Here is a 23,831-nt window from a genome sequence, read left to right as displayed (position 1 = left end):
CTGACTGAGCCACTCAATGCCCCTAACCTCTTCCCTTTAAAACCCACCAATTCAACACTGATTTAGGGTCACGAAATTTTACAGCTGTTAAGAATTTTACTAATCATTTAGTTCATTACCCTCTTTTGTAGATGTGAAAACTGAGACCCAGCTAAATTTACATAACCTAAATCATTACCTAGCTGATAGGAGAAAAATGTTTCCTAATTCTCCCGTTGCAGTGTTCTTTCCTGTATAAATTGTCTTCCCCAGCTGTTTATTAAGTTTATTGCTTAAACCAAAAATACTTAACACTCAAATATGATAATTTGAGAATTTATATTTAGCTTACATTAAGTCAGTCATCCCGACTTTCTCTAAATAGAGATGTGTTATTAAAATATACACTGTATTATGTAATATTGCTCAGTAGTGATTCAGAAATAGGTATCTATCCTAGGTCTTTCCCAGAAACTGAAGCTCTATTTCTTCAGATGTGAAAATAAAGACATATAGACTTGGGGGTTGGGGAGAGAAAGAAAAAAAAAAGATAGGAATAAACCTTAACTAGAAACATTTCTGGCTCTTTGATCAGATTTGGGGTAACAGAATTATGTACCAGAATTCTTATCAGTAATATGTATACATTCCCTGCCCCTTTAGTTTTCTGTCCCATATAATAAGCGCTATTATATGGGATAAAACTTCAGCAGTGCAACTTGCATTGCGGTAAAGTATGTGCTATATAGATAAATTACCAATCATATATTCTATAATATAATGTCAAGCATGTTTTTCCTCAACTTCAGCGCTACTGACATTTTGGGATGCTTAATTCTTTGTGTTGGGGGGTTGCTCTATTCTAAGCCAGTAGCATGCCCCCAACTGTAATAACCAAAATGTCTCCAGACCTTGCCATGTGAACCCTGAGGGTAGAATCAGCCCATTTAAAAACCACTGCTGTAAATTAAAGCTCTTTCCTTCAGGTTTATTTTTGTAAACTACTTAAAATATTCTGACCGAGAATTTTATTCTTTTTCTTTTTAAATAAAATATTGACATATAAAAAGAGAAGCCTTGAGTCATCTCTAGTTTAGATAAACACTTAATTTGAATATTCCATTCTGAGCCAGAGTTAATAAGGTGGGTTTCTTAAATTGTTTTTAGTACTTGCATATTCATTCTTGCTTCTTTATGCTCCAAGGTATAATTTTGGCACAGCTCCTAACTCACGACCAAGTTTCTTTAACTCTTGGCCAAGCTGCTCTTTCTTTATCTGTAATGGCTTTGAAAAAAATTGTGTGCTTTCCTGATGCTACAAAGTTCTCTCTACACATTATGCTCTTTGAAACGAAAAGCAACCAGGGAAGTTTTCAGGCAGGTATTTTCATCCCCATTCTCCAGAGAAAGAAATTAAGTGGAGCCAGGACTCAGTGCATGTCTCCAATGTATGAAATGTTCTTTTTATTTCATCTACAGTAAGTGTATTTTGGGGTCTTATATTGAGAGAACCTTCATGAAAGAAGGAGGAATGGGAAGTGAGGAGGAAGGGAGTAGAGAGAGAGAGAGAGAGAGCACGCGTGCAAAGTTGGGAGATCCCTAGCAGGATACTCAACACTGGTTTATGACAGCATGGGGTGAGGGATGATCACATCTCACCACTGAAGCCCTAGCAGCCAGTGTGACTTGGCACCTCCCCAACCCTCCTCCATCATAGCATAGCCCTCCACTCCAACTCCTCCTCCTGACTTCTTCTACCTCCTGCCCTCCCCTGCATCCCATAGAGCATGTAAGCGCACAAAAAGAAGCAGGCACACCCATCTTTGAGTCAAGGTCTTGGGTCTTTCCAAGAGGAATGAATATGAGCATTTTTTCCTCAGATCTATTTATTTATTGGGGGGCGGGGGTGCAGGGCAGAGGGAGAGAAGAAAGAATCCCAAGCAGGCTCCATGCTGAGCATGGAGCCCCACAGGGGACTCAGTCCCACGACCCATGAGATCATGACCTGAGTGGAAACCAGGAGTTGAACGCTTAACCGACTGAGCTAGCCAGGCGCCCCCTGCCCCCCAATTTTGTTATTGCTGGGACAAGCAAAGGGTCAGCAGTTCATTGCCTATATTTCAAGCCTGGGAACAAAGAGTTTCTAGAAGCACTTCAAAAGCTTCCTGAAGCTTACACTGCCTTTGAATCTTTTGACAGTTGGGCTTCCTGTTTTTCAGCCTTCTTAACAGAGTTCTCGACACAACCAAAGTCCTTCCAGATCCTGCCACCTTTGCGAATTTTATACATGGAAGAAGGAAAGAAAACTTTAAATATACAATGTTGGGAAGTCCAATGGGAAACAGGTGCCCTCAGATGTGATACTAACAGTGCAGCTAAGGAATGCTTCTGGAGGCATATAGCAATATGTATCAAAAACTCTAAAAACACACATACTACTACACAGGTCCAGTTATTGAAGTTCTTGGTCTTACTATAAAGGAATCATTATAGATGTGCTCAAAGGCACGGAAGGGCACTTACCCAAATGTTGTCCTGATAGTAAGAAATCAAATAAAATGGTAGTAGGATTGATTATATAAATCAGAGTTTATCTATCCAATGAAATACCAAATAAATCATTCTATTAAAATAATATGCCTTGGAAAGTCAGGAGGAATAGATACAGATGTGCTTAGCTATTATTAGTGTGGTGGGGCGCTTCTCATTTCTTCTTTATGCTGTTCTGAATAAGCCAAAATTGCTAGTTTTAAGAATAAGAAGAGGAGCATTTGAAATAAAGAAAATGACCTGAAAATTGCCGTGGTTCTCTGCCCATTGTTATACAGGAATAATTTCTTGAATATCTCACCTGGTGGGCCTACGGGCTTTCTAATACCTAGGTGCTGAGTTGTAGAATTAACTGCACTTATTAGCAAAACTTACCCCAAAGGCTTTCATTTATTGGCCATTAAAATGGGCAAGGCATTGTGCTTCGTTGAAATAAGTTATCCCCTTTACTTCTTAAAGCAAACCCCTACATAGATAGGACTCGCATTTTTGCAGATGAGAAAACCAGTGCTCCAAGAAGTTAAGTAAATGTGAGATCTAGGAAGGATTTGAGTCCAGATACCCCCGTGGCACACCTAGCCTCTAAGCTACATTGCTTTCCTCGTGCAGTTTTAAACCTGAGCATCATCTCTTCTCCCGATCACTTGGAGCAAGAATAAGAGGCATGCAGAGGAAGAGTTTCAGTAGAATCAAAGCCACAATGCAAAGTCCTCTGTATCAGACTGAACTTCACTTTGTGATCATATTTGCTCTATGTCTGAAAACATGATACGACTAACTTATGTGGTGCTTAAGACAAGTTTGAGAATACAAAATGGGAAATAAAATCTGGGAATATTTTCCCACTGGAGAATTTCCCCCTGGGGAATGTAGCCAATGCCTCTGCTTTACCCTGAGCAATATATTAGAGTATTTAGAAATTTGTAAAAATACGGACCACAAAAATGTGAGTCTGCTTAATCAAGAGAACATCTGCATGGTAGAAGTTTATTTTATTTATCTCCCAGGTGAATTCCAAGAGGCAAAAAATCACTACCAAGGTTGGCCAAAGCAGATAGTGAACATTATAGGTTTTTAGTGAGGTTCTGGGTTCTACTGGCTTTATCTGACTGCATTAAGACACATACACATGCCAACGTAAAGAAACAACATATGCTACACTAACTGCACAGAGACCTCGAGACCTCATTGTTGGAACATTAACCATGATTATTATAATATTTTCACAGCTTTGCAAATGTGAGAATATAATGACATTATAGGAGGAGGAGAGGGAAAAGGAAGAGAAGGTAGAAGATGGGCTTAATTAAGTATTCCTTGCTACTGGTGTGAACAAGGACGAAACACAGACACCATGTGGAACACAAATACTAATTCACAGAGTGAGCGAGTTAATTTACTGACGCAGACTCCCTATAAAATTCCTCTGTTACGATTCAGTTATTTTTTTCCTGTATGTAATCAAAATATCATCATGATGAATGCCTTGAGTCTTTTTTGGGGGGGAAAAAAAAGCAGCAGTAGCTCTGAATACGAGAGATTACCTTTGTGTATAATACACATAACTCTTTAGTATCCATGAGGTAACCTATGCCTAACAATAAAGATCTTTTGATACTATGGGTTGTAACTTTCGCCAGTTCCTAATAACCATTCTTTGGGAAGATTTTAAGTTTCTTAAACAACACACGGTTTATGTGAAATATAAGAATTAACGTACACTCTCATGGTCAAATTCAGGGACAAAATGCACTACCTGAATCTAGTAACACATTTGCTCCTTGCTGCATAGAAGTTGCACATAAGAAACACAGGCTGCACTTTTTTGTGATCCATGCGGTAAATATTCACAAATATCAAGCAAACAGCTAGACATCCTTCAGCTACTAAAATGAACTCTCCCAGTCACAATGGACTTATCAACGAAATCAAAGCCCTGATGGTTGCATCAAAACCATGCCGGCAGAGTTAGTGCTGAAAAGGGCTGCTTGCAAAGACCACAATGAAAGCACTGGGAGTCATGAGTTTTCCACTTGTTTTTATAAGGGATTGAGACTATTCTCCCTTCACATGGCTTTTCTCTACACCGATGCATCTCAGGCTTCAAATGAAAACAATCATCGTTCAGGGGAAAGTGGAGAAATGCTTTTCTGGAGTTTCTGATCCTGGAGACAACTTGCTATGGGTCCTTAAGGCAAATGCCAGGAGTCAAAGAAATTGGAGAACAGTCTCAGAATGTAAACAATAAAATTGCTGACCAAGGAGTTCTATCCAGGGATGAAAATTCCTTGCAAAAAGATCTATCTTGAGAGTACCAGCTTCTGGTTTTTTGAAGTTCCTGGGAATTTTATGTCCTAGAAGCACAGTACATTTTTTTCCTTTGCAGAGACTTTCTGTAGTGGATAAAATTTCATGATGTTGCTTAAAAAAAAAAAAAAAAACCAAAACCCCCCAAACGAAACAAAACACCAATCCAGCAGAGAGAAGCTACTCAAACACTAAGCAGTTTGGAGGTTTGTTTTTGTTTGAGTTTCATATTTTACTTTTGTGGTTGGCATAGGGAAAACCAAACTGAGAAATCATGATGTTGGAGTATTTTAAGGGCATGCTATCATAGATACTAACAAGCTTATTTATACAGTAAGACCTCTGCAGAAAGTGCTCAGCTCGATGCCACATTCCAGGATAGCCACCGTTAGACTCTTTTTCTAAATTGCCCATGTTTACAGGTTTCACAAATACCCCTGAAGTCTTCCCGGTGTTCTTGGCAATGATAAAATTCATGGCAATATCATCACAGTTCTGGATTTCATCTATCAAGGCATGGACAGCAGCTGGTTGCCTCTGAAACAGGTCAAGGTATTTGCTATTGAAGAAGGAGGCTCCAATCAGCACCATAGAGTACTGGTCACCATTTCCAAACCCTGGTGTTTGCAGTTCAAACCCTCCATAACTGTAGACACCTGATGATGTAGAGACATGCTTTCTAGGAACAAATCCTACAATTTGATCAGGAAATTGCTGAAAAGGTGGAAAAAGAACAATTAAGGGAGGCATTTCTTGAGAGCAGACATGGTGAGAAAGGCAATGATTTATTACAGAGAGAATTAAACTGATATACCAACTTTATTTTAATCTTGACTTCTACATCTCAATTTCATCTAATTCTGGGCAACTTCATAAACCTATGCCCTGATACATTTGCAGGTCAAAATTCCATCACAACCCAAATTGCTACCAAAATTTCTAACCTTACAAATGTTCTCTGAATTCAAACGTTCTCTGATATTAATAAAATCTAGTCACCAAAGAGTCTGGTTCTTCTAAGTTTGCTTCAAAAGAAGCTGACTGTATGAATGCTATTTATTATGGGAGATAAGAAGATAAATTATTTTGAAAACCTGTTTCAATCTCTTAGGAGCATATAAAATTGTGAATCTACAGGTAGGATTCTACTGTTTTTCCATGTTGATTTCAATATTCCTGAAAGTCACTGTTGATCTTAAACAATGTTATATTTTTCTCCCTTCTCAGCTTGGGTGTTTCCTTTTTAAAGATACCAGTAAAAAAAATTATGAGACGTTGTCAGAATCTTTGAAGAAAGGATAGCAGTAAAACCATAAAATTAAGATGAGAGTAACTAAAACTGAAACAAAAACCAGCAAAAAAGAGAAAACCAGTGAATCACAGAAAAGAAGAATTTATAGAGTTAAAAGGTTTAGTTCAATCTCATAAGTAATTTGTGTTTCACTCATTTACTGAACAGACATTAAACTAGGGCCACACACACACACACACACACACACACATCAGGCTGGGTTAAATCCCTTTCCAAAAAAGTCATCATCTGGGGAGGGTATGCTCCAGCTGTGTGGATAAGGAATTCCCATAGGGTGAGATGGTTGTATGCACAGTTGAGTGAGCGTACTGGAAGCACTGAGGACAGGGTGACAGCTGTGTTGCTGGGAGGCAAAGGGAATGGGCAGGGAGTGAAGGATAAAGCCTGGAGGGCTTCAGAGAGGAAGTGCCATTGACATCATCTAGGAGGGTGAACCTTGTTCCACAGGTTCACAGGTTCAAAGGAGGAAAAGTCATAGCATGAATTAGTGGTAATCGGTGAGCGCAAAGGCACGCTAGATGTCCACTCCAGCCTTGCCCGCCTCTATTCCCCGAATCATTCCACTATGCCGGGTACTGATGGGACTGAACTTTAGGAATCAGGTTACCTTGGGCAATGGATTGAAACTGTTCTTGTTTATTCTTCTATGAATAAAACCCAAAATCATATTTATCCATATTACTTGGATTTTCTAATTAAACACAGTTCTTTTATTCCCCCACCCCGCCCAGCCCTTACATTTAAGGTAAATTGATTTTTTTACCTGAAATAGAAATTTCACAGCTGGAATGTTACATGAGAATTTTTTTGCCTAAGAAGCTTTATTTAGAGGGCTGGAAAAACTGCTGTCGGGGGAAAAAACTTTTTGATCTTGGCATAAAGTTAGAAACTGAAGTTTTGAGAGTGCTGATACCTGCTGAGTACTATGACCACTTACCATTAATATCTAATGTTCTTATATCGCATGTAACTAATTAAGGAGGGTTACTGTAGCGCAAATTAGACCATTTATTGGGTAGCACAGTGTTTAATTATTTGACATATCTTCAGAAAACTGGTGTGTAGTCCTGGTTTCTGCAACTTGTAAAAGCCAACTACTATTAATTAACACATACTCAGTAGCAAAGAATTGTATTCATAGAATAGCAAACAATTTATGCCTGTTTATTCCAGCTAGGATTTAGTGGGGAAAAAACAAAATAACTAACTAAATAAATAAACAAAACTACCACCACAATGATGCATGTGGAATTATTACTATTACTAATTCCTAAAAAGCTGTCCCAGCATTAGGATTAAATTTTGTGGGTGTAATAAATGCTTTCTTTTAAAGGAAATTATATACAATATTAATACTTCTGTATAGAAATATACTTCTCATTTGAGACACAGATCTGTAGCCTTAAAGAAAAATATCTCTAGACTCTAGTCTTTGCTATACCAGATCATTTCCTCATTGTTCTCTGGAAGGTAGCTCTAGCTCTTCTCCCCCATATCAAATATAAATCGAATATAGATAAAAGATACCATAACTTGCAGGCTGGCTTGAAGGAACACGAGACATGTTGATTACCATGCAACAAATGTATCTGTCTCTAAGGTAAATCCTGTCTACACTGTTTGAGATGACTCCCACAATAAACCACGCTGCCCAACTAAACCCTAGGGAAAACTTTATACTGCTAAAGTCATAAAGGACAGAGCAACATTACCTGCCAAACTGAGAAAGCAAAGACAAGGTCTTGGGCGCTAATTAGCGTGTCATCGTCTACCATTAACACCGCTGCAACGAAAGGAAAAAAATTTTATATCCAACAGTTTGGAACTGAAAACAAAACTAGTAATGAACAATGGTGCCTAGATAGATCATTCAAATGAATAATTTCCTGAACAAAATTAGTAAACAAGAAATGTATTCCTGGAGAGATTTGTCTAGCAGAAAAAGTGCTTATTTGAATTGTAATTGATATTTATAATTGCCTGAGGAGAAAACTATCATGCATTACCCTAGAAACAAATGAACCTATAAACAAATAAAACTGAGCGTCTTTTAAGCAAATTACCATGCTCCTGAAACTGCTCTGGATGGAAGGAAAAGGGAGGTCGCAAAAAAAATAACATTAAGTGTAAGCTGAATGGCATTTTACTACTTTCTGTGAAACAGTAATATGTAATTAGATCTCATTCACGTTAACCTCTTTGTCACCCTTGCAAGACGTCTGATTTCTTCCCTATGAAACTGCTGCTTGGCACCTTGAAAACTGTCCCTTAAGTTTTCCAGAGTGCTTTCTTTTGATTCCCTCTCTCTTCTTTCTCCACATGGTCAGGACAAGCAGAAGGCTGGAAAGCCACACACCCGCACCCCTGCTCTGGGGAGCGCAGCCCAGGCCAGCTAGGACCCCAGCAGCAACTCACCATTGGTTTCCAGTTCAGGAAAGACCTGGAGTCGATTTCTCATCCTGTTTGTTGTCTGCAGTTTGAAGATCACAGGGACAGGGTGAGGCCCTAGAGAGTTCCATAACTCATCTGGTCCCTTCTCCCCAACGTTGTTCCACACCACAATCACTTTATGCAGATACGGCACAGCCTGATAGTGATTTAAGAGTCTCAGCAAGAGATCTGTTCTGTTGTACGTCTGCATTATTAGAGTAAAGGAATCCGGGGCGGACTTGCCCTGGGATTTCATTTCCCTGCGCAATGTGAGCATCTTGTCTTCCTTGATATTTGGAAGTAAACTGGTCAAAGCCCCAGCTACAAGCAGCAGCACGAGGATGACGACCAAAGAGAAGCGAAGCACGCGAATGCCCATCACTCGCCCGGGAAGTTTGCAGATGTGGCAACACCTGGAATAGGAACGGCAATAAAATGCAGTATTAGCACTCTTCCTAGTTACCACATTTTTGGTTTTGCTTTTTCAAGGAGCACGGAGGCAAATCTTATTTGAGTTGATTTGAATTCGGTTCTCCTTGCCTCTTTGGTAGGGCGACTTGGCCTAAAGAACAATGAAAAGTGGCAGTGACTCGACCTGCCCTTCTGGGCCAGCTTGCTTTCGCAGTTGTGGACTGAAGCTCATCTACACACATGCCAGAACAATTAGCAGTGTATTTCTAAAATCTACCCTCATTTTAACATGAAGAATTTGGACTGAGGACAATCTTTTCAAATGGGGTTACCTTTCTCTTAGTACTGCACTAATCCTTTAAACAGCTTTACTATCAGTGACGTAAGAATGGTGTCTATTTAAAGTGTACAACCTGATGTTCTGATACATGTATACAGCAGGACTTTGAACAGCACAGGTTTGAACTGCATGGGCCCACTTAATATGTGGATTTTTTTCAGTAAATCAAGCCCAGGACCGTCAGTGAATTTTTCTCTGATGATTTTCTTAACAACATTTCCACTTTTCTGACTTACTTTATTTTAAGAATACAGTATATAATACACATACAAAATAAGTGTTTGTCGACTATGTTATAGGTAAGGGTTCTGGTCAATAGTAGGCTAATAGTTGTTAAGTTTTGGGAGAGTCAAAAGTTATATGTGGATTTTCGACTCTGTGGGGCATTGGCCTCACATTGTTCAAAGGTCAGTTACACTCTGATGTGCAAAATTTAAAAGTACTTTTTGGTAGCAAACTTTTTTCCAAATGAAATCATAGGCAGAAACCTAATAAAAGAAACAGATAATAATGGTAGCAGCAGCGGCAACAAACAATTGTTGTGGGTTTACTACTTATCAGGCCGTGTACTATGTGCTTCGCATATCATGGTATGTACTTATTCACTCAGTATAAGAAACAAATAGTTATGAGTGCTTACTGTACCAAGCACTGTTCTAGGACCTGTGCATACAGCAATGAATAAGATAATGTCTCTGCTATTAGACGCAGAGGAAATAGTAGAGAGAGGCAGATGAAAAGTAAGCTCAAAGATAAGTTAGTGTAGTGGTAACAGAGAACACAGCAGAGCAAGGGCCAGATGACCAGGGATCTTGTCAGCCAAATAAGGAGTATCAATGTTATTCTAATTGAGATGGGAAGCCATTAGAAGGTTTTAATCAGGGCAGGGACAGGATCTAGTTTATCTTTTACTATAGTCTGGATACTTAGGTTAACTATCTTTCTCAAGATTATGAAGCCACTAAGAAATGGATCTGGACTCTATATACCCAAGAAAATCTGCTGCCAGAGCCAGGCTGTTCCTCATTATGGGCTAAGGAATGTACTGCCGGATGTAAATTCAGGCTGAATGGAGGGAGGACTCTGGAGCTTCCGAATCATCCTCAAAGTCCAGGAGGCTCAGAAGGTACTGTAAGCAGCTACATACTCTCCTATTCCTCACTAGACCTAAAAGATCCGCCTGCGAAGGTCACAGAACAGTAGGTGAACACCTGATGAATGTAGTCTGGACATTCACTGGTCACACGTTCCTGGCTGATCAGACCTCTCAGACACGTATGTAAGAAAAGACAGAATCGAATAGGCAGTTTTACAGAGACCCAGAGCTCTGATTTCCTAGCCTCCGACACAGTTCACTATCATCCTTGCTGCCTTCTTCTGAGCACTGTCAACTTTCCATTGTTGCTCGGGTTTACACTATCATTACTATTCTGCTAGTTCTGCTTCTGATTCGACTTTACTTGCTCCTCCACAGGCCTCCATAAGCCTTCTAGGTAAGTCCTTATTTTGTATTTTGGCAGCTGAGACTTTATACACATCTCAGCATATATATCCTAGAGCTATTCAAGTGTTCTGTTCAAGTACAAAAGCCAGAAATGAGGAACAAGAATATTCAAAGATATTTACCCATAAAAAGACAGAAAACAAAAATCATTTGGAAAACACCTTTAAGGGCACCTGGGTGGCTCAGTGGGTTAAAGCCTCTGCCTTCGGTTCAGGTCTTGATCCCAGGGTCCTGGAATCGAGCCTGGCATCGGGCTCTCTGCTCAGCAGGGAGCCTACTTCCTCCTCTCTCTCTCTGCCTGCTGCTCTGCTTACTTGTGATCTCTGTCAAATAAATAAAATCTTAAAAAAAAAAAAAAACCTTTAAGAAAAAAATAGATCTTAGAAGTGGAAAGAATGAGATATTATTCTTGATGACTTTAATGGATCCATCATCTACCCTCTCTTATTATTTTTAATACAATTTCTCTTCTTAGGGAGGCCTGGGTTAAGCAATTTAAGTCGGTTAAGCAACTGCCTTAGGCTCAGATCAGGATCCCAGGGTCCTGGGATCAAGCCCCCCTTTGGGCTTCCTGCTCAGTGGGGTGTCTGCCTGTCCCTCTCCCTCTGCCTCTTCCCCAGCTTGTGCTCTCTCTCAAATAAATAAATTCTAAAAATCTTCTTAAAAATTTCTCTTCTTGGGGAGCCTGGGTGGCTCAGTGGGTTAAAGCCTCTGCCTTCGCCTCAGGTCGTGATCCCAGGGTCCTGGGATCTAGCCCCGCATAGGGCTCTCTGCTCCGCAGGGAGCCTGCTTCCTCCTCTCTCTCTGCCTGCCTCTCTGCCTACTTATGATCTCTGTCTGTCAAATAAATAAATAAAATCTTAAAAAAAAATTTCTCTTCTTAGATGATACAATAAAAGAATACTCTCATTTATTCCACAATATAGACAAATGTGATAAAGCTGAGGAAACTACTTACTGCTCCCTCCCAGCAGTGGTATGCCAACGGCACCGAGCCACCCTCGCTGTTCTGTGTACCACTGCCTCTGTACAGTTTAGTTTTGGTTGTCGCCATCTCCTTAGAAAAGTTCACTGTGTGTAGATGCCTATGCTCTTGACTCCACACTCTGTCGTTTAACTGGGCGTGTGCAGCCAGACCACTGTACCGCAGCCAACCCTAAGACTGTAATCTAAATCTTCCCATCTCCAGATTAGATTCCCAGTGAAATCTCACTTTAATTTCCAAATGATGTTCAGTCAACCTTTTGTTTTTCATGGAGGAGATTTAGCAGTGGTGGAATTCAAGTGACAATCCCACTCCCGTGATCTTGTTCATGTGGTAAGGAGTGTTTTGCGATTGTAGAAACGGTTTCTCCATATACAGTTCAGCAAGGACATAAAGAGACCATATGGACCATGCCTTTAACATCTCCCTTTGAAGTGTATGAGAATGGGGAATGGAGAATTCTGTCTGACAGGGCTAGGGGCATCGGCTCCATGATTGGAGAGTGCATTGAGGCCTGTGCATGCAAAGAAAAGCTTATGTATAAGATCAAGGGGATGGTCATTGTCATTCAGCAGCTCTCACTTTGCAATAGTCCAGATTTGGAAAGCAATGTTACCTTGTAGTAACCTTTTCAGAGAGTTTTCAAAGAATATTCTCTCCTGGACTTTCTCTGCAGCATGTTCTGTTAAGAAAAGCAATTTTGTGTTTCTCCTTTTATCACGGCCTCACTCAAGATATGAATAAAATGAATTATATTTGAAGTAACCTCAGCTTACTATGATTATTTTTCAAGGACAGTAATTTAACGCTGTAGAATACTGTATTTTTCATTGCATACACCCTCTTACTAAAACAACACATACTGTTAATGTAATCAACCAAGGAAAAACCATTATGAATTAATAATCTTGGTTCAAAGGCCTTGAAAATTCTTCTAATATATTGAATCAAAAGCAGGTCTCAAAAAACATATTTTCAGTTCTGCATAAAAATGGCTAGCTATAGGGGCACCTAGGTGGCTCAGTGGGTTAAAGCCTCTGCCTTCGGCTCGGGTCGTGATCCCGGGGTCCTAAGATCGAGCCCCGCATCGGGTCTGCTCAGCAGAGAGCCTGCTTCCTCCTCTCTCTCTGCCTGCCTCTCTGCCTACTTGAGATCTGTCTGTCAAATAAATAAATAAAATCTTAAAAAAAAAAAAAGGCTAGCTATAAACAGTCAGAGCAAAGAATCATCCAAAAACTGCATTAAAGTATACCCTGATTAAGATCTTTGTGTTCATTTTCTACAGCCAAGTAGGAATAGCATATTGCAAAACTTACACAAAGGTGTTTCTAGTTTCTAAAGCAGACATGGGTAACTATCTGGCAATATTAGTGCAGAAAAAGTAATGAAATTAATTACTATAGCCTACTATCAATATAATTATGTAATTCTATTTATATACAATTATGTAATTATATACCCTACTATAAATATTGTCAAAGACACACACAAGTATTTTACTTTAACCTATACTTTTAAGTAGGATTTAGCCCCATGACCATCACAGAAATTTCCTCTTTCAGATAACTCCTAATCCCTGTTTTACCTATGTCAAAAAATGTGTTGGGAGATGTGAGTAATTTATCTTTAGAAACACAGCATATGGGGCGTTGTGTGGCTCAGTGGGTTAAAGCCTCTGCCTTCGGCTCAGGTCATGATCTCAGGGTCCTGGGATCGAGCCCCGCATCAGGCTCTCCGCTATGCAGGGAGCCTGCTTCCTCCTCTCTCTCCCTGCCTGCCTCTCTGCCTACTTGCCAAATAAATAAAATCTTAAAAAAAAAAAAAAAAAGAAAGAAACACAGCATAAATATTTCATATGGTATTTACTAAATAATGCAACCCAATACGATCATGTAAAATTTTTAGTCTGTACAGAAAAGCAAGAAGAGCAAGAACTCCAGAGATCGCAGGGCAAGCAGCAAGTCTACACTTTGAGAACAGGTGAAGTTCGGGACTCCACGGTTGGCCCACTAGAAACAGTTTCAGATCAGTCTGGAGAATAACGATGACTTCACTGGGTGTCTGGATTTCAGTTTCTAGCTTTCTTCTATCCTTTCTCCAGAGAAAGAACTTACCACCAAATTCACAGCTTTGAGCTTTGAACAGGAGATATGAGGAAGAACACATCTAGGATAGTCTACATCTTATGTGGAAAGAACCAAGAAGTAAATGGAGGCTCCTCCCAGTTCTCTTGCCCTCAACTCCTACACCCTCTTCTTAGACTTTTTTTCTTATTTTCTTGAGATTTTATTTATTTATTCATGAGAGACAGAGAGAGAGGGAGAAGCAGGCTCTCCACTGAGCAGGAAGCCCGATGCGGGACTCAATCCAGGACCCTGGGATCATGACCTGAGCAGAAGGCAGACGCTTAACCATCTAAGCCACCCAGGCATTCTTCTTGGTTTTGTTTTTTTTTTTAAATGTCTGTATATATTTACTGACACCCTGTCTCAGTCTAAAAAGGATCTGACAGCTTAACTAATACTTCTCTGCCTTTCTCCAATCCATGACTACCATAGATTAAATGTGACTTTAATAAACACAGTAAATGTCAGCAAAACAAAACAAAAGGTCTTCCTTTCTCTTCTCCTGATCATCTGAAAAATCAAAGACCTCCCCAAATGATATTTTTCACATATACATTAACTTACTAGTTCTTCATAGGTAGAGAGCATATCCTTTTATTTTCATATTGTTATTCTAGCATCTTCTTTTTTTTTTTTTTTAAGATTTTTATTTAACAGAGAGAGAGATCACAAGTATGCAGAGAGGCAGGCAAAGAGAGAGGGGGAAACAGGCTCCCTGCTGAGCAGAGAGTCCGATGTGGGGCTTGATCCCAGGACCCTGAGATCATGACCTGAGCTGAAGGCAGAGGCTTAACCCGCTGAGCCACCCAGGCACCCCTTATTCTAGCATCTTCTACACCAGGAGTTTTCAATGGGGGGATGACTCTATCCTCTGGGTGACACGTAGCAAAAACTGGAGCCAATTTCGATTGTCAGGACTGAGGAAGAGATGCTACTGAGTGGGGAGATGTCAGAGTTGCTGCTAAAATCCTGCAATTGACAGGACACCCCTCCAAAGGGAAGAATTATCCAGCTTCACATGCCAATAACGTTGAGGTTGAAAACCCTGCTCTACATCTACTTTACGTAACACGATGTACCTGAACATGATCAGGGAAGGACTGCTAGCCAGGTTGCCTCTGAACACCTTATCACCCTGGTTCTACTCGAACAGTAAGGGGTAAAGCCACGGATCCAAAACTGCCCCAGTATTTATACGCTTTACTGTACAAATACATAAGCCAAAAGACAGCTCAGAGCTCTAAGTCACTTCCTTACTTCAGAAAGAACTCAAGGTCCGGGCGTGAGGAACTAGCCTTGGCTCATGCACCCAGCACACCAGCGGCAGATCCAGCACAAGAATCCAGATCTCCTGATGGCATCATCCAGAACTCTTCCCCCTGTGTTAAGGTAAATTCTGCAAGGGTATAGCAAAGTATCACCACACAAGACTGTCACTATCTGTACAATAATATAAATATTTATGCTTGGTATGCTGGGGTGTTTTTTACAACTCTATTAAGATTTATTTAATATACCCTAAATTTCACCCACTTAAAGTACAGTTGACTCTTCAATAACATAGGTATTAGGGACACCAGCTACTCCACTCTGCACAATCAAACCCCATGTATAACTTTTAACTCCCCCAAGACTTAACTACTAGTAGCCTACTGTTGACCAGAAGCCTTAGTGTAACACGAACATTGGATTAACACAATTTGTACGTTATACGTATTATAGACTGCATTCTTACAATAAAGTAAGCGAGAGAAAAGGCAATGTTATTAAGAAAATCATAAGGAAAAGAAAATCCATTGATAGCACTGTACTGTATTTATTTAAAAATACCTGCATGTAAGGGACATGCGCAGTTCAAACCCATGTTGTTTGAGGGTCAACTAAACACTTCGGTGGCTTTCATTGTATTCACCGGCAACCAGCACCACACTCTAATTTTAACACATTTTCTATATCCCCCAAAGAAGCCCCAGACCCATTCATTAGCAGTCATCCCCTCTGCCCGCACCCTGTTCTCATCTCCCCGACTTCGCCCTCCCCCACACCAGGCAATCACTAGTCTACTTTCTGTCTCCATAGATATGCCTATTCTGAACATTGCATTTAATGGAATCATACGTGTGGTTGTTGTGATCAGCTTTCTTCCCTTAGCAGAATGTCTTCAAGGTTCATCCATGTCCATATATATATATATATATATATATATATATATATATATATCAGTACCTCGCTCATGTTTTTTTATTGCCACATAGCCTTCAATTTCCACATAGATATAACACATTTTGTTTATCTATCATTTGCTGGACATTTGGGTTATTTCCCCATTTTGCTATTATGAGTAATGCTGCTTATGAACATATATGGACAAGTTTTTTATGTGACCATATGTTTTCATTTCTCTTAGGTATGTACTTAGTAGTGGAACTGTGGGGTCACTATGTCAGAAATTTTTTAACATCTGAGAGTTGAATAGCTTTTGGAAGAGCATTATTTGAAATGCTAAAAAATTTTTCTTAAATGTGGGTATAAAAGTAAGAAAGTAAATAATGTATAATCTATAAAGTGACAGTTGCAAATTCTCTAATGGGTGTCACTAAATGGACCAAGCAATCTGAATTTTCAAAGACCCACTAGTCACTTATTTACTTACATCATCTATCCAAACTCCCTAGAAGGAAAGCTGTTGAATGAATAATCCTTTCCTCGGGGCTAGTACCTTCAGACTGAAAAAGCAACAATTATCCAGACGAAGCTGAAAACAAATATGCCAGAGCATAGTATGAACAAAGATTAGTTATGTCCTCTGACTCATGAAGTAGAAAAGCAGCGAGCAGTCTGACGTCGTACATTGAGAAGCTGTCATTTTCATTTTGATGCCACAGATGGCGGAGGAACGATAACTATTCTGCCATTTCACTACTAGATTTGTCTCATGTCGTACAGATTGTTTTCTCCTCTGGTTCCTCCCGCAAAATATGTACTTGTCGAAAAACTGATGATTATAGAATAGAGATGCTCAGAAAAGGGCCTTCAGCTGCCAAGACGTAAAATCATCTCCGCAGTGGAATGCAGAGGCCAATTCAGAACCTGGGCTTTCCTTCCGTGAACGTGCACGAGCTGTAAGAGACAGCTATGCAACTGACGAGAAGTTTCTGCCCAGGTTTATGGCATGCAGATGACACACACCGCTCAATCCACAGCAAAGGGACAGATGGTGCCAAATTCCGGGACTTGGCTCTTACGACACCAACAGCCAGTGTGCCGGCCTAGGACTCCCATGTGCTGGTACATGTTATTTTCTCCACCTACAAAGCCCTTTCTTGTCCCCACCTGATAAACTCACACTCCCGGGCCCCTCCCAAGTCTCTTTCAAACATCCCCTCCCCTGCAAACACTGCTCAAGCTCTCCAACCTCAGTGCTCCTGGGAACTCAGAACATGGTGCCACTAGGCTTTGTTCCCAGGTATCACAACCATTGACTATGCTCCTTTTTGAATCTGACTGTACCTGGAAGGCAGTTTCCATTAGTCTTTGTCATCCAGGACAGCGCCAGGCCGTTTTTTGAGTAAGTGCTGTCAACTCTTTGTGGTTAAATGGGGTGAGGGACTCTCTGTTTAAACCTTCTTCAACTCCACAATGGATAAGAAATGCTTGAAACTAACAGAACAGACTTAAATTAAATGTGAATGAAGGCCCAGTTAAGACTAGGTAGTAACCAAGAAACCAATCCCTATGTAAAAGACCTGAGTTATCCCCCATTTGGTGACTAGAACAGCCAGTCAGAAATGTCGTCTCAAGCACGAGGCATGTTTCTACTTTCAGTTTTGTGGCCAAGCTACTTGATAAATAAAAACATCCCAGAATGCTCATTTTTCAAAAATCTTTTCAAAGATATTCTGCATTAAAATGCCTTTGCACATCCTTGTTTCTATGGAAGCTCTTGGGAGAATGAGCTGATTTGCCTTGGGGGGAAATCATCACTTCCTAGGTAATATTGTCCTCGTGAATTTCCCCAAACTTCAAGGAGCTAACAAAAATGAGAAGCTAGATGACTTAATCTGGCAGGCAGCATACAGGATTTAAACCAACAGAAAATAAAATCTTACCTAGTTGAGAAATGAAATTTTAGACTGGGTCCAGACACTGACCAAAAAAACTCCTTAGACTTCAAGACAATTGGCAGAAAAAGAAAACTGAGAACACTGCTGCCAAGTGTCATTCACTATTGCCCATAGTAAGCCTCTTCCATTAAAATTTCAAGCCACACACATTAAGAATTTACTTCCCGGCAAAACACAGAATGCCAGAAATAGCACACAAAAGGTCACTTTTCTTTACAAGTTTTTTCCAGGTGCTATCCAGCATTCTGAGAAGAGTTTTGCCTTTAGTATTTTCTACATATTCAAGAAATTCATTCTTTTCACTGTTATTTTAGTAGTGCCATGCCACTTTTCTCATCCTTTACCAACTGCTATCTTCTGCTTCCTAAATGATTTTCCCTCACTCTTCCTCCTGGGGAACCCATCTGTTCTTACAAGGCTCTTCCTAACTCCCATCACTTTCTTCACAAGTCTAAACACATCAAAATAAGTTAAATGATTTTGTGTTACCAATAAATATTCTTTATTATTCATATATAGAAATAGGAAATTATTTAGGAATAGGAAAACCAAGAGTAGGGATAGACTTACAGTAATAATAAAAGTGTCTGTAATGTGGGATTCATCTTGTGATCCTGCTGTACTTAGGATCGATTATATAGTGTTCAGAATGGATCATTTAGGTGACCACAATCTGGACCAAATGAGTCATGGACTAGCTGTTCGGATAAATACAATTAGTCTTTTCTGGTCACAGTAAAACTGGCTACATATATAAGATCACTGACAGCCAGTTTAAAGCCTGTCCTTTAGAAGGCTTAGTTCTGGCCCTCACTGCATTTTGAAATTGTAGTTCTGCAACAGTATTGCTAAAGCAGATGGATAAATAGCTACATTTACTGCAATATCGCATTTGACTAGATAGATGCTGTGACAGGTCATTTCTCACTGCAGGCTGTAAGGAAAGAATTTCTGTACTGGGCACATGAAAGATCACGTTCTCCTGTTGGCAGCCAGGCAGAGTGAGCCATTCCTTTATAGGTAAATCAGGTCTGAATGAACACCAAGGGTAGCATTTAAAGAAAGGATAACGGACAGTAAGTACCTGTGTTTCCACTTCTCTCCCCATTCCCACCCTTTTATTCATAGCAAAAGCTGCCCAACAGTCCTGGCTTTTTTTTTTTTTTTTTAAGCTCCTAAGCCTGTAAAAAGCATCAGATTCCTTTTCTATACTTCCTCAGACAGCTACTATCAATTAATTGGATTTGCTTCATTATCACTGATTTAAGAGGAAATAACACCTTAAGTATTATATGGAACTTTTTTAAAAAAGTACCTCCTCCTTGAATCCAGCCATTTGTTACCGAGAGAGACAGCAAGTTCCTCTCTACCCTCAAAGCGCCCAGGTTATGTTACATAAAACTATGCAAGATGAAAGTTCACTTTCGCCTTGCATCTTTCTCCGGGAATTGCCAATTAATTGCAGCAATGATGAAGATAATGATGATGATGATGTTTGGAGATAACCAATTCCAGGGACATGTATTAGGGCAGGAGTAGGAATGGCCTTATTTCTAAGAGGAATATCCATGACTTGTAAGGATCCAAGGAGTCAATGCATCCTTAGAAGAAAGCCTAGAAATAGAAAAGCATTTTTAGCTCAGTACAGTGCCATGCAAAATTAGTTCCAGAAATGGGTCAAAAGAAACCAAGTACATCTGCAAATATATTACTTTTACCATTCTAGCATAATAGAGTTTTTCATTTGAACTTCTGTTTCAATCACAGGAAAACGGAGAGAAGGTAAGATTGTTAGGCAACGGATCTCTGGAATATTCTATGGAAACTTCTCTTTTAGAAAACAGTGGTGTTCAGCAATAAACTCACATTCCAAAATCGCTAAGAGAAACAGATTTCATACATATGAATTATAATTTATAAATAGTTTCAGATATCAAACTGACATCAAAGCAATCCTGGCTCATACAAGCTTTCTAACTTTATTAAAGGAAAGTCCGAATCCCCATGGCAAATATCCACCAGTCAACAAACATTTACAGGTACTTACCCTGTGCCCAGCACTGTCAGGCACTAGGGATGGTAACGCAAAGAGAACCCAGTTCCTGCCCTCACAGAGCTCAGCAATAGTAATGAAAACTGTCAGACCTCTGCCACCTGTGTGTTATATAATATCTCAAATCAGTAAGGTTCAAATCTTAAGAGACAAGGAAATTAAAATATATCCACCCCCATTTTAGAGATGGGATGGCGGAGATTGAGACTATGAAGTGATTCTCCCTGAGCCACAGAAAGAGTGGTTGGTCACACCAAACTCCACACTTTTGCCATTTTGTATTTTCAGTGTCTTGTGTAGTCTCTTATCTTCACCTTTGTTCTAGTCTACAAGAATATTTTAACTTTATGGGTATTGGCTTTATTCCATACTATTTCGATGGGTAAGACTAAAGGTGGCCTTAAAGAATTTTCTAACGGACCCTGGCTCAAGTTTTCCAAGGAAACAAGAGTATTTCTAGAGGAAATAATTTCTCTTAGAGAAAAATATTGGTAGTACACTCATGTGCACAGCAGCATTGTTCACAAGAGCCAAAAGATGGAAGCAATCCAATATCCATTAACAGAAGAATGGCTAAGCAAATTGTGGTATATACATACGATGAAATAGTCTTTAGCCTTTAAAAGGAAGAAAATTCTACCACATGCTACACCGTGGATGAACCTTGAGGCTATTATGCTAAGTGAAATAAACCAGTCACAAAAAGACAAACTGATATGAGGCATCTAGAGATTCACAGAGACAAAAATTAGAATGGTGGTTGCCAGGGGCTGGGAGAAGGGGGAAATGGGGAGTTGGTTGATGAGTGTAGCATTTCAGTTCTGCCAAATGAAAAAGTTCTGGAGCATGGTTGCTCAGCAATGTAAATATTCTGAATATTATGGAACTACACACTTAAAAATGGTTAAGATAGCAAATACTGTGTTATGTGTATTTTACCCCAATTTTTAAAAAACAAAAAAAAAAACAAACAAAACCCCATACTGGTACTTACCTCATTATGATAAAGTTTTAACTTTTTAAAAAATTTTCTTAATGGCTTCTGTAATTGATAGGAACAGGATCTCTTGGTGCTATTAGGGGAAATCAAAGATTTTTCTGTGATGTTTTTGTCAACCATCAGGAAATTTTTAAAAATGCTTTCAATGCCATGGCCTATAAGCTTCAGATTATTTTTAGAAATTAAAATGAGTTACTCTGTGTTCTAAAAATTACAGTTAGGCAGTGAGATAGATAAAGTCTTCCTGTGAGCCTGGAGCTAACCTTGCTATGTTTTGTGTTCACCTTTGGGAAGTATGCAGAAGCAGACTAAACTCATATTATCCCGCCTGTCTGATGTGCTTTTACATTTGAAACCTATATGCCATATATATGTGCCATGGAGCAAAACCTTGGAATGCGTTAGCAATTTACCCTGACATTCGATTTCTAGATTTTTAAGAATCTGTAGTTTTATCCACCATCACACCTTCTTTATTCAGTCAAGGTTCATGGGGCATTCAATTTGAAGCACCAAACAAGCATGGGGTCTAAAATAGGGCTGCATTAAATGCCAGGGTTGATTACTAAGGAATGACAGATGGCACCCTTCCTATTCCTTACTGACGACTGCCTGAAAGGAGCTGGAACCCTGACTGGAGATAAGCATCTGCCCCTTCATCCGCTCTGCATTCAATCCTCACAGTCCTCAATCACATGTTTGAGAAGCTGGGTTTTTTTCCATCGTATAGTCTGCCTAGTTAGTGTAATGCAGTTAACTAGTAGAAAATGATCTAAACAAATATTTCAAAGTTCAGGGTAGAAATCCATTTATTAATTTTAAAATGTTTTTACAATATCTATTTTTATGACCTAAGAAACCCCTTTTAATCTTTTAAGACAAGAAAGAATGAAGAATTATGATTGGAATCTTTCAAAATCCTGCATCTGTAATGACCACCTGAATTGAGCTGAAGAATCATTTTCAATTTTCCAAAATAATGTTCTTTCACGAAACAAGTTATCTGAAGGGGCAACAGGATGGCTGGGACAAAAGGCTTGGTATATTATCAAAAGACTCACTGAGTGACAGTTGCCTCCCTTTGATACACCAAGGGCTTACCTTGTGCACATCTGAAACATCACACAATTCTAAAATCCTAGACTGATTTGCCTGTCACCCCTTCTCCTCACATCAGCTGCTGCTTCCCATAAAATTCTTCCAGGGAAAGAATTTGGACTTAACTGGCTTTATAATTATTTTCCTCCTCCCACCCTGTACCCAGCACAGAGCCTAGCAGATAGTAGAAACTCATTAAATGACTCCTGAATGAAAGAAACTAACTTTAACTTTGATATGACAATATATATTGGTCAACATATATGGAAGAAATATTATTTCAGAATGAAAAAAGAAGTGAAATGCAAACATTTCTCACTTGTAGAACTTTTCCTCATTTAACTAGTGTTCAATTTCTATTTCCAATAAAATGCCTTTAGTATCAAAGTTACTAATTATGTCATCTAAGACTGAAAGATGTGAAGTGCCATTGTCACTTTTTGAAAGGAGAAGGCCGTCACGGGAATACTATATCTTTGAGGGTGGGGAGTGGGGCAATTTGGGAGTCCCAGGAAACCAATATAACTGAAATTAAACTTCAATTTCTCCAACTTATTTCAAAAGTATTTGAAAGGAGTAATGGGGTAATGCAGATTTCTTCATAAACCAGCTGAGCAATTTCTCATTCATAGCAATAGAGGATAAAATGCAGAATTCATTTTCGGAGGTGGAATGCAAAAATACAGGCTCAAACTGCAGCTGACCTTGATGAATTAAGAGAATACGGAAAATCAGTTACTGAAATTTGGCTATTTCTATACATCTCCCACCCCTCCCCAATTACATCACATTGAAATAAAGCCGTTTTGGACAAAAACCCAATTACCATGGAAATATATATCTTTAACCTAGTTTGCACCCACTTAATATTTCCCCAGCAGTGCAGGAGAGTAAAATTCAAAGTCTATGGCTCATATAAAAGCCTCCAAAAAAAAAAAAGTAAATCCTACTAATTGAAAATACTTCTATGTTTAAAATAATGAAACCTAGGCCAAGAAAGGCAAAAATACTCTTCACAGAACTTAATTTCTGGAATCTAGCTGTTTTACACAGCAGTTTTCATTAACATGAACACTGAAAAAAAATTACATTTTCAAAAATAAAGACAACGAATCACTACCCCATTCACGCACAAAGTTCCAAGAACGAGAGCAAAACATGTATATATCCTCACTGCAAAACATTTTTTAGCACGAGAGCATTTGCTATTTCCTTACCTCGAGTGCAGAAGATTGCAGCGGGGCCAGCCGATTTATTTGCTTGCAGCCTGGTTCTCATAGAACGGAAGGGGCGTCTCGCTTGCTCATTTTTTGTTTGTTTTTGTTGTTTGTTTGTTTGTTTGTTTATTTTCTAAACCCAGCAACGTGCATCCACCCTGCCTCATTCGCTGAGCGATTAACCTGAAAACCACACCGCCCGCAAAGTGAGCGCCTGAAGCGGGGGACAGTCCCCGGGTGGCCGCCCCTCCCTCCCGGTGACGCTCCACTTCCTGTTAGACTAAAAGGCAGTTCCCAAGAAGCTCGGTTTTGTAGTTTCCAGCCCACTTCCAAAAAAGCCAGTCCTTCTTTTCCCCCATTTCTTCCCCAAGGTAACAACTTTTAATCATTCACGT

The 23,831-nt window shown here is 39.5% G+C and overlaps 1 protein-coding gene across 2 annotated transcripts; it reads right to left on the bottom strand.

Annotated features, from left to right (window-relative positions):
* Positions 1-3,487: 3,487 nt before the first annotated feature.
* On the bottom strand, positions 3,488-23,710 carry EXTL2 (exostosin like glycosyltransferase 2). 2 transcript variants are annotated; one of them, XM_080803048.1, is made up of 6 exons: positions 23,437-23,639; positions 21,116-21,194; positions 15,202-15,340; positions 8,564-8,991; positions 7,861-7,931; positions 3,488-5,550 (listed from the first exon to the last, which is right to left on the bottom strand). In XM_080803048.1, the coding sequence occupies exons 4-6, from the start codon at positions 8,955-8,957 to the stop codon at positions 5,062-5,064; spliced, it is 954 nt and encodes a 317-aa protein (XP_080659174.1). In that variant the 5' UTR covers positions 8,958-8,991; positions 15,202-15,340; positions 21,116-21,194; positions 23,437-23,639; the 3' UTR covers positions 3,488-5,061. The 2 variants fall into 2 exon arrangements, with proteins under 2 accessions (XP_080659174.1, XP_080659173.1); XM_080803047.1 differs by lacking the exon at positions 15,202-15,340 and having other exon boundaries at positions 23,437-23,710.
* Positions 23,711-23,831: the final 121 nt, after the last annotated feature.

The sequence above is a fragment of the Martes martes genome (assembly GCF_963455335.1).
Source record: "Martes martes genome assembly, chromosome: 4".
NCBI lineage: Eukaryota > Metazoa > Chordata > Mammalia > Carnivora > Mustelidae > Martes > Martes martes.
Note: the sequence above shows the minus strand (reverse complement) of the source record. Positions and strands in the feature narration are given on the sequence as shown.

Excerpts from the sequence above, each read along its gene's own strand:
- EXTL2 (XM_080803047.1), bottom strand. Across the intron at positions 7,932-8,563 it reads TCCTGAACTGGAAACCAATG|CGGTGTTAATGGTAGACGAT; the intron begins GTGAGTTGCTGC and ends CTTTCGTTGCAG. Across the intron at positions 5,551-7,860 it reads TTGCTTTCTCAGTTTGGCAG|CAATTTCCTGATCAAATTGT; the intron begins GTAATGTTGCTC and ends CCACCTTTTCAG.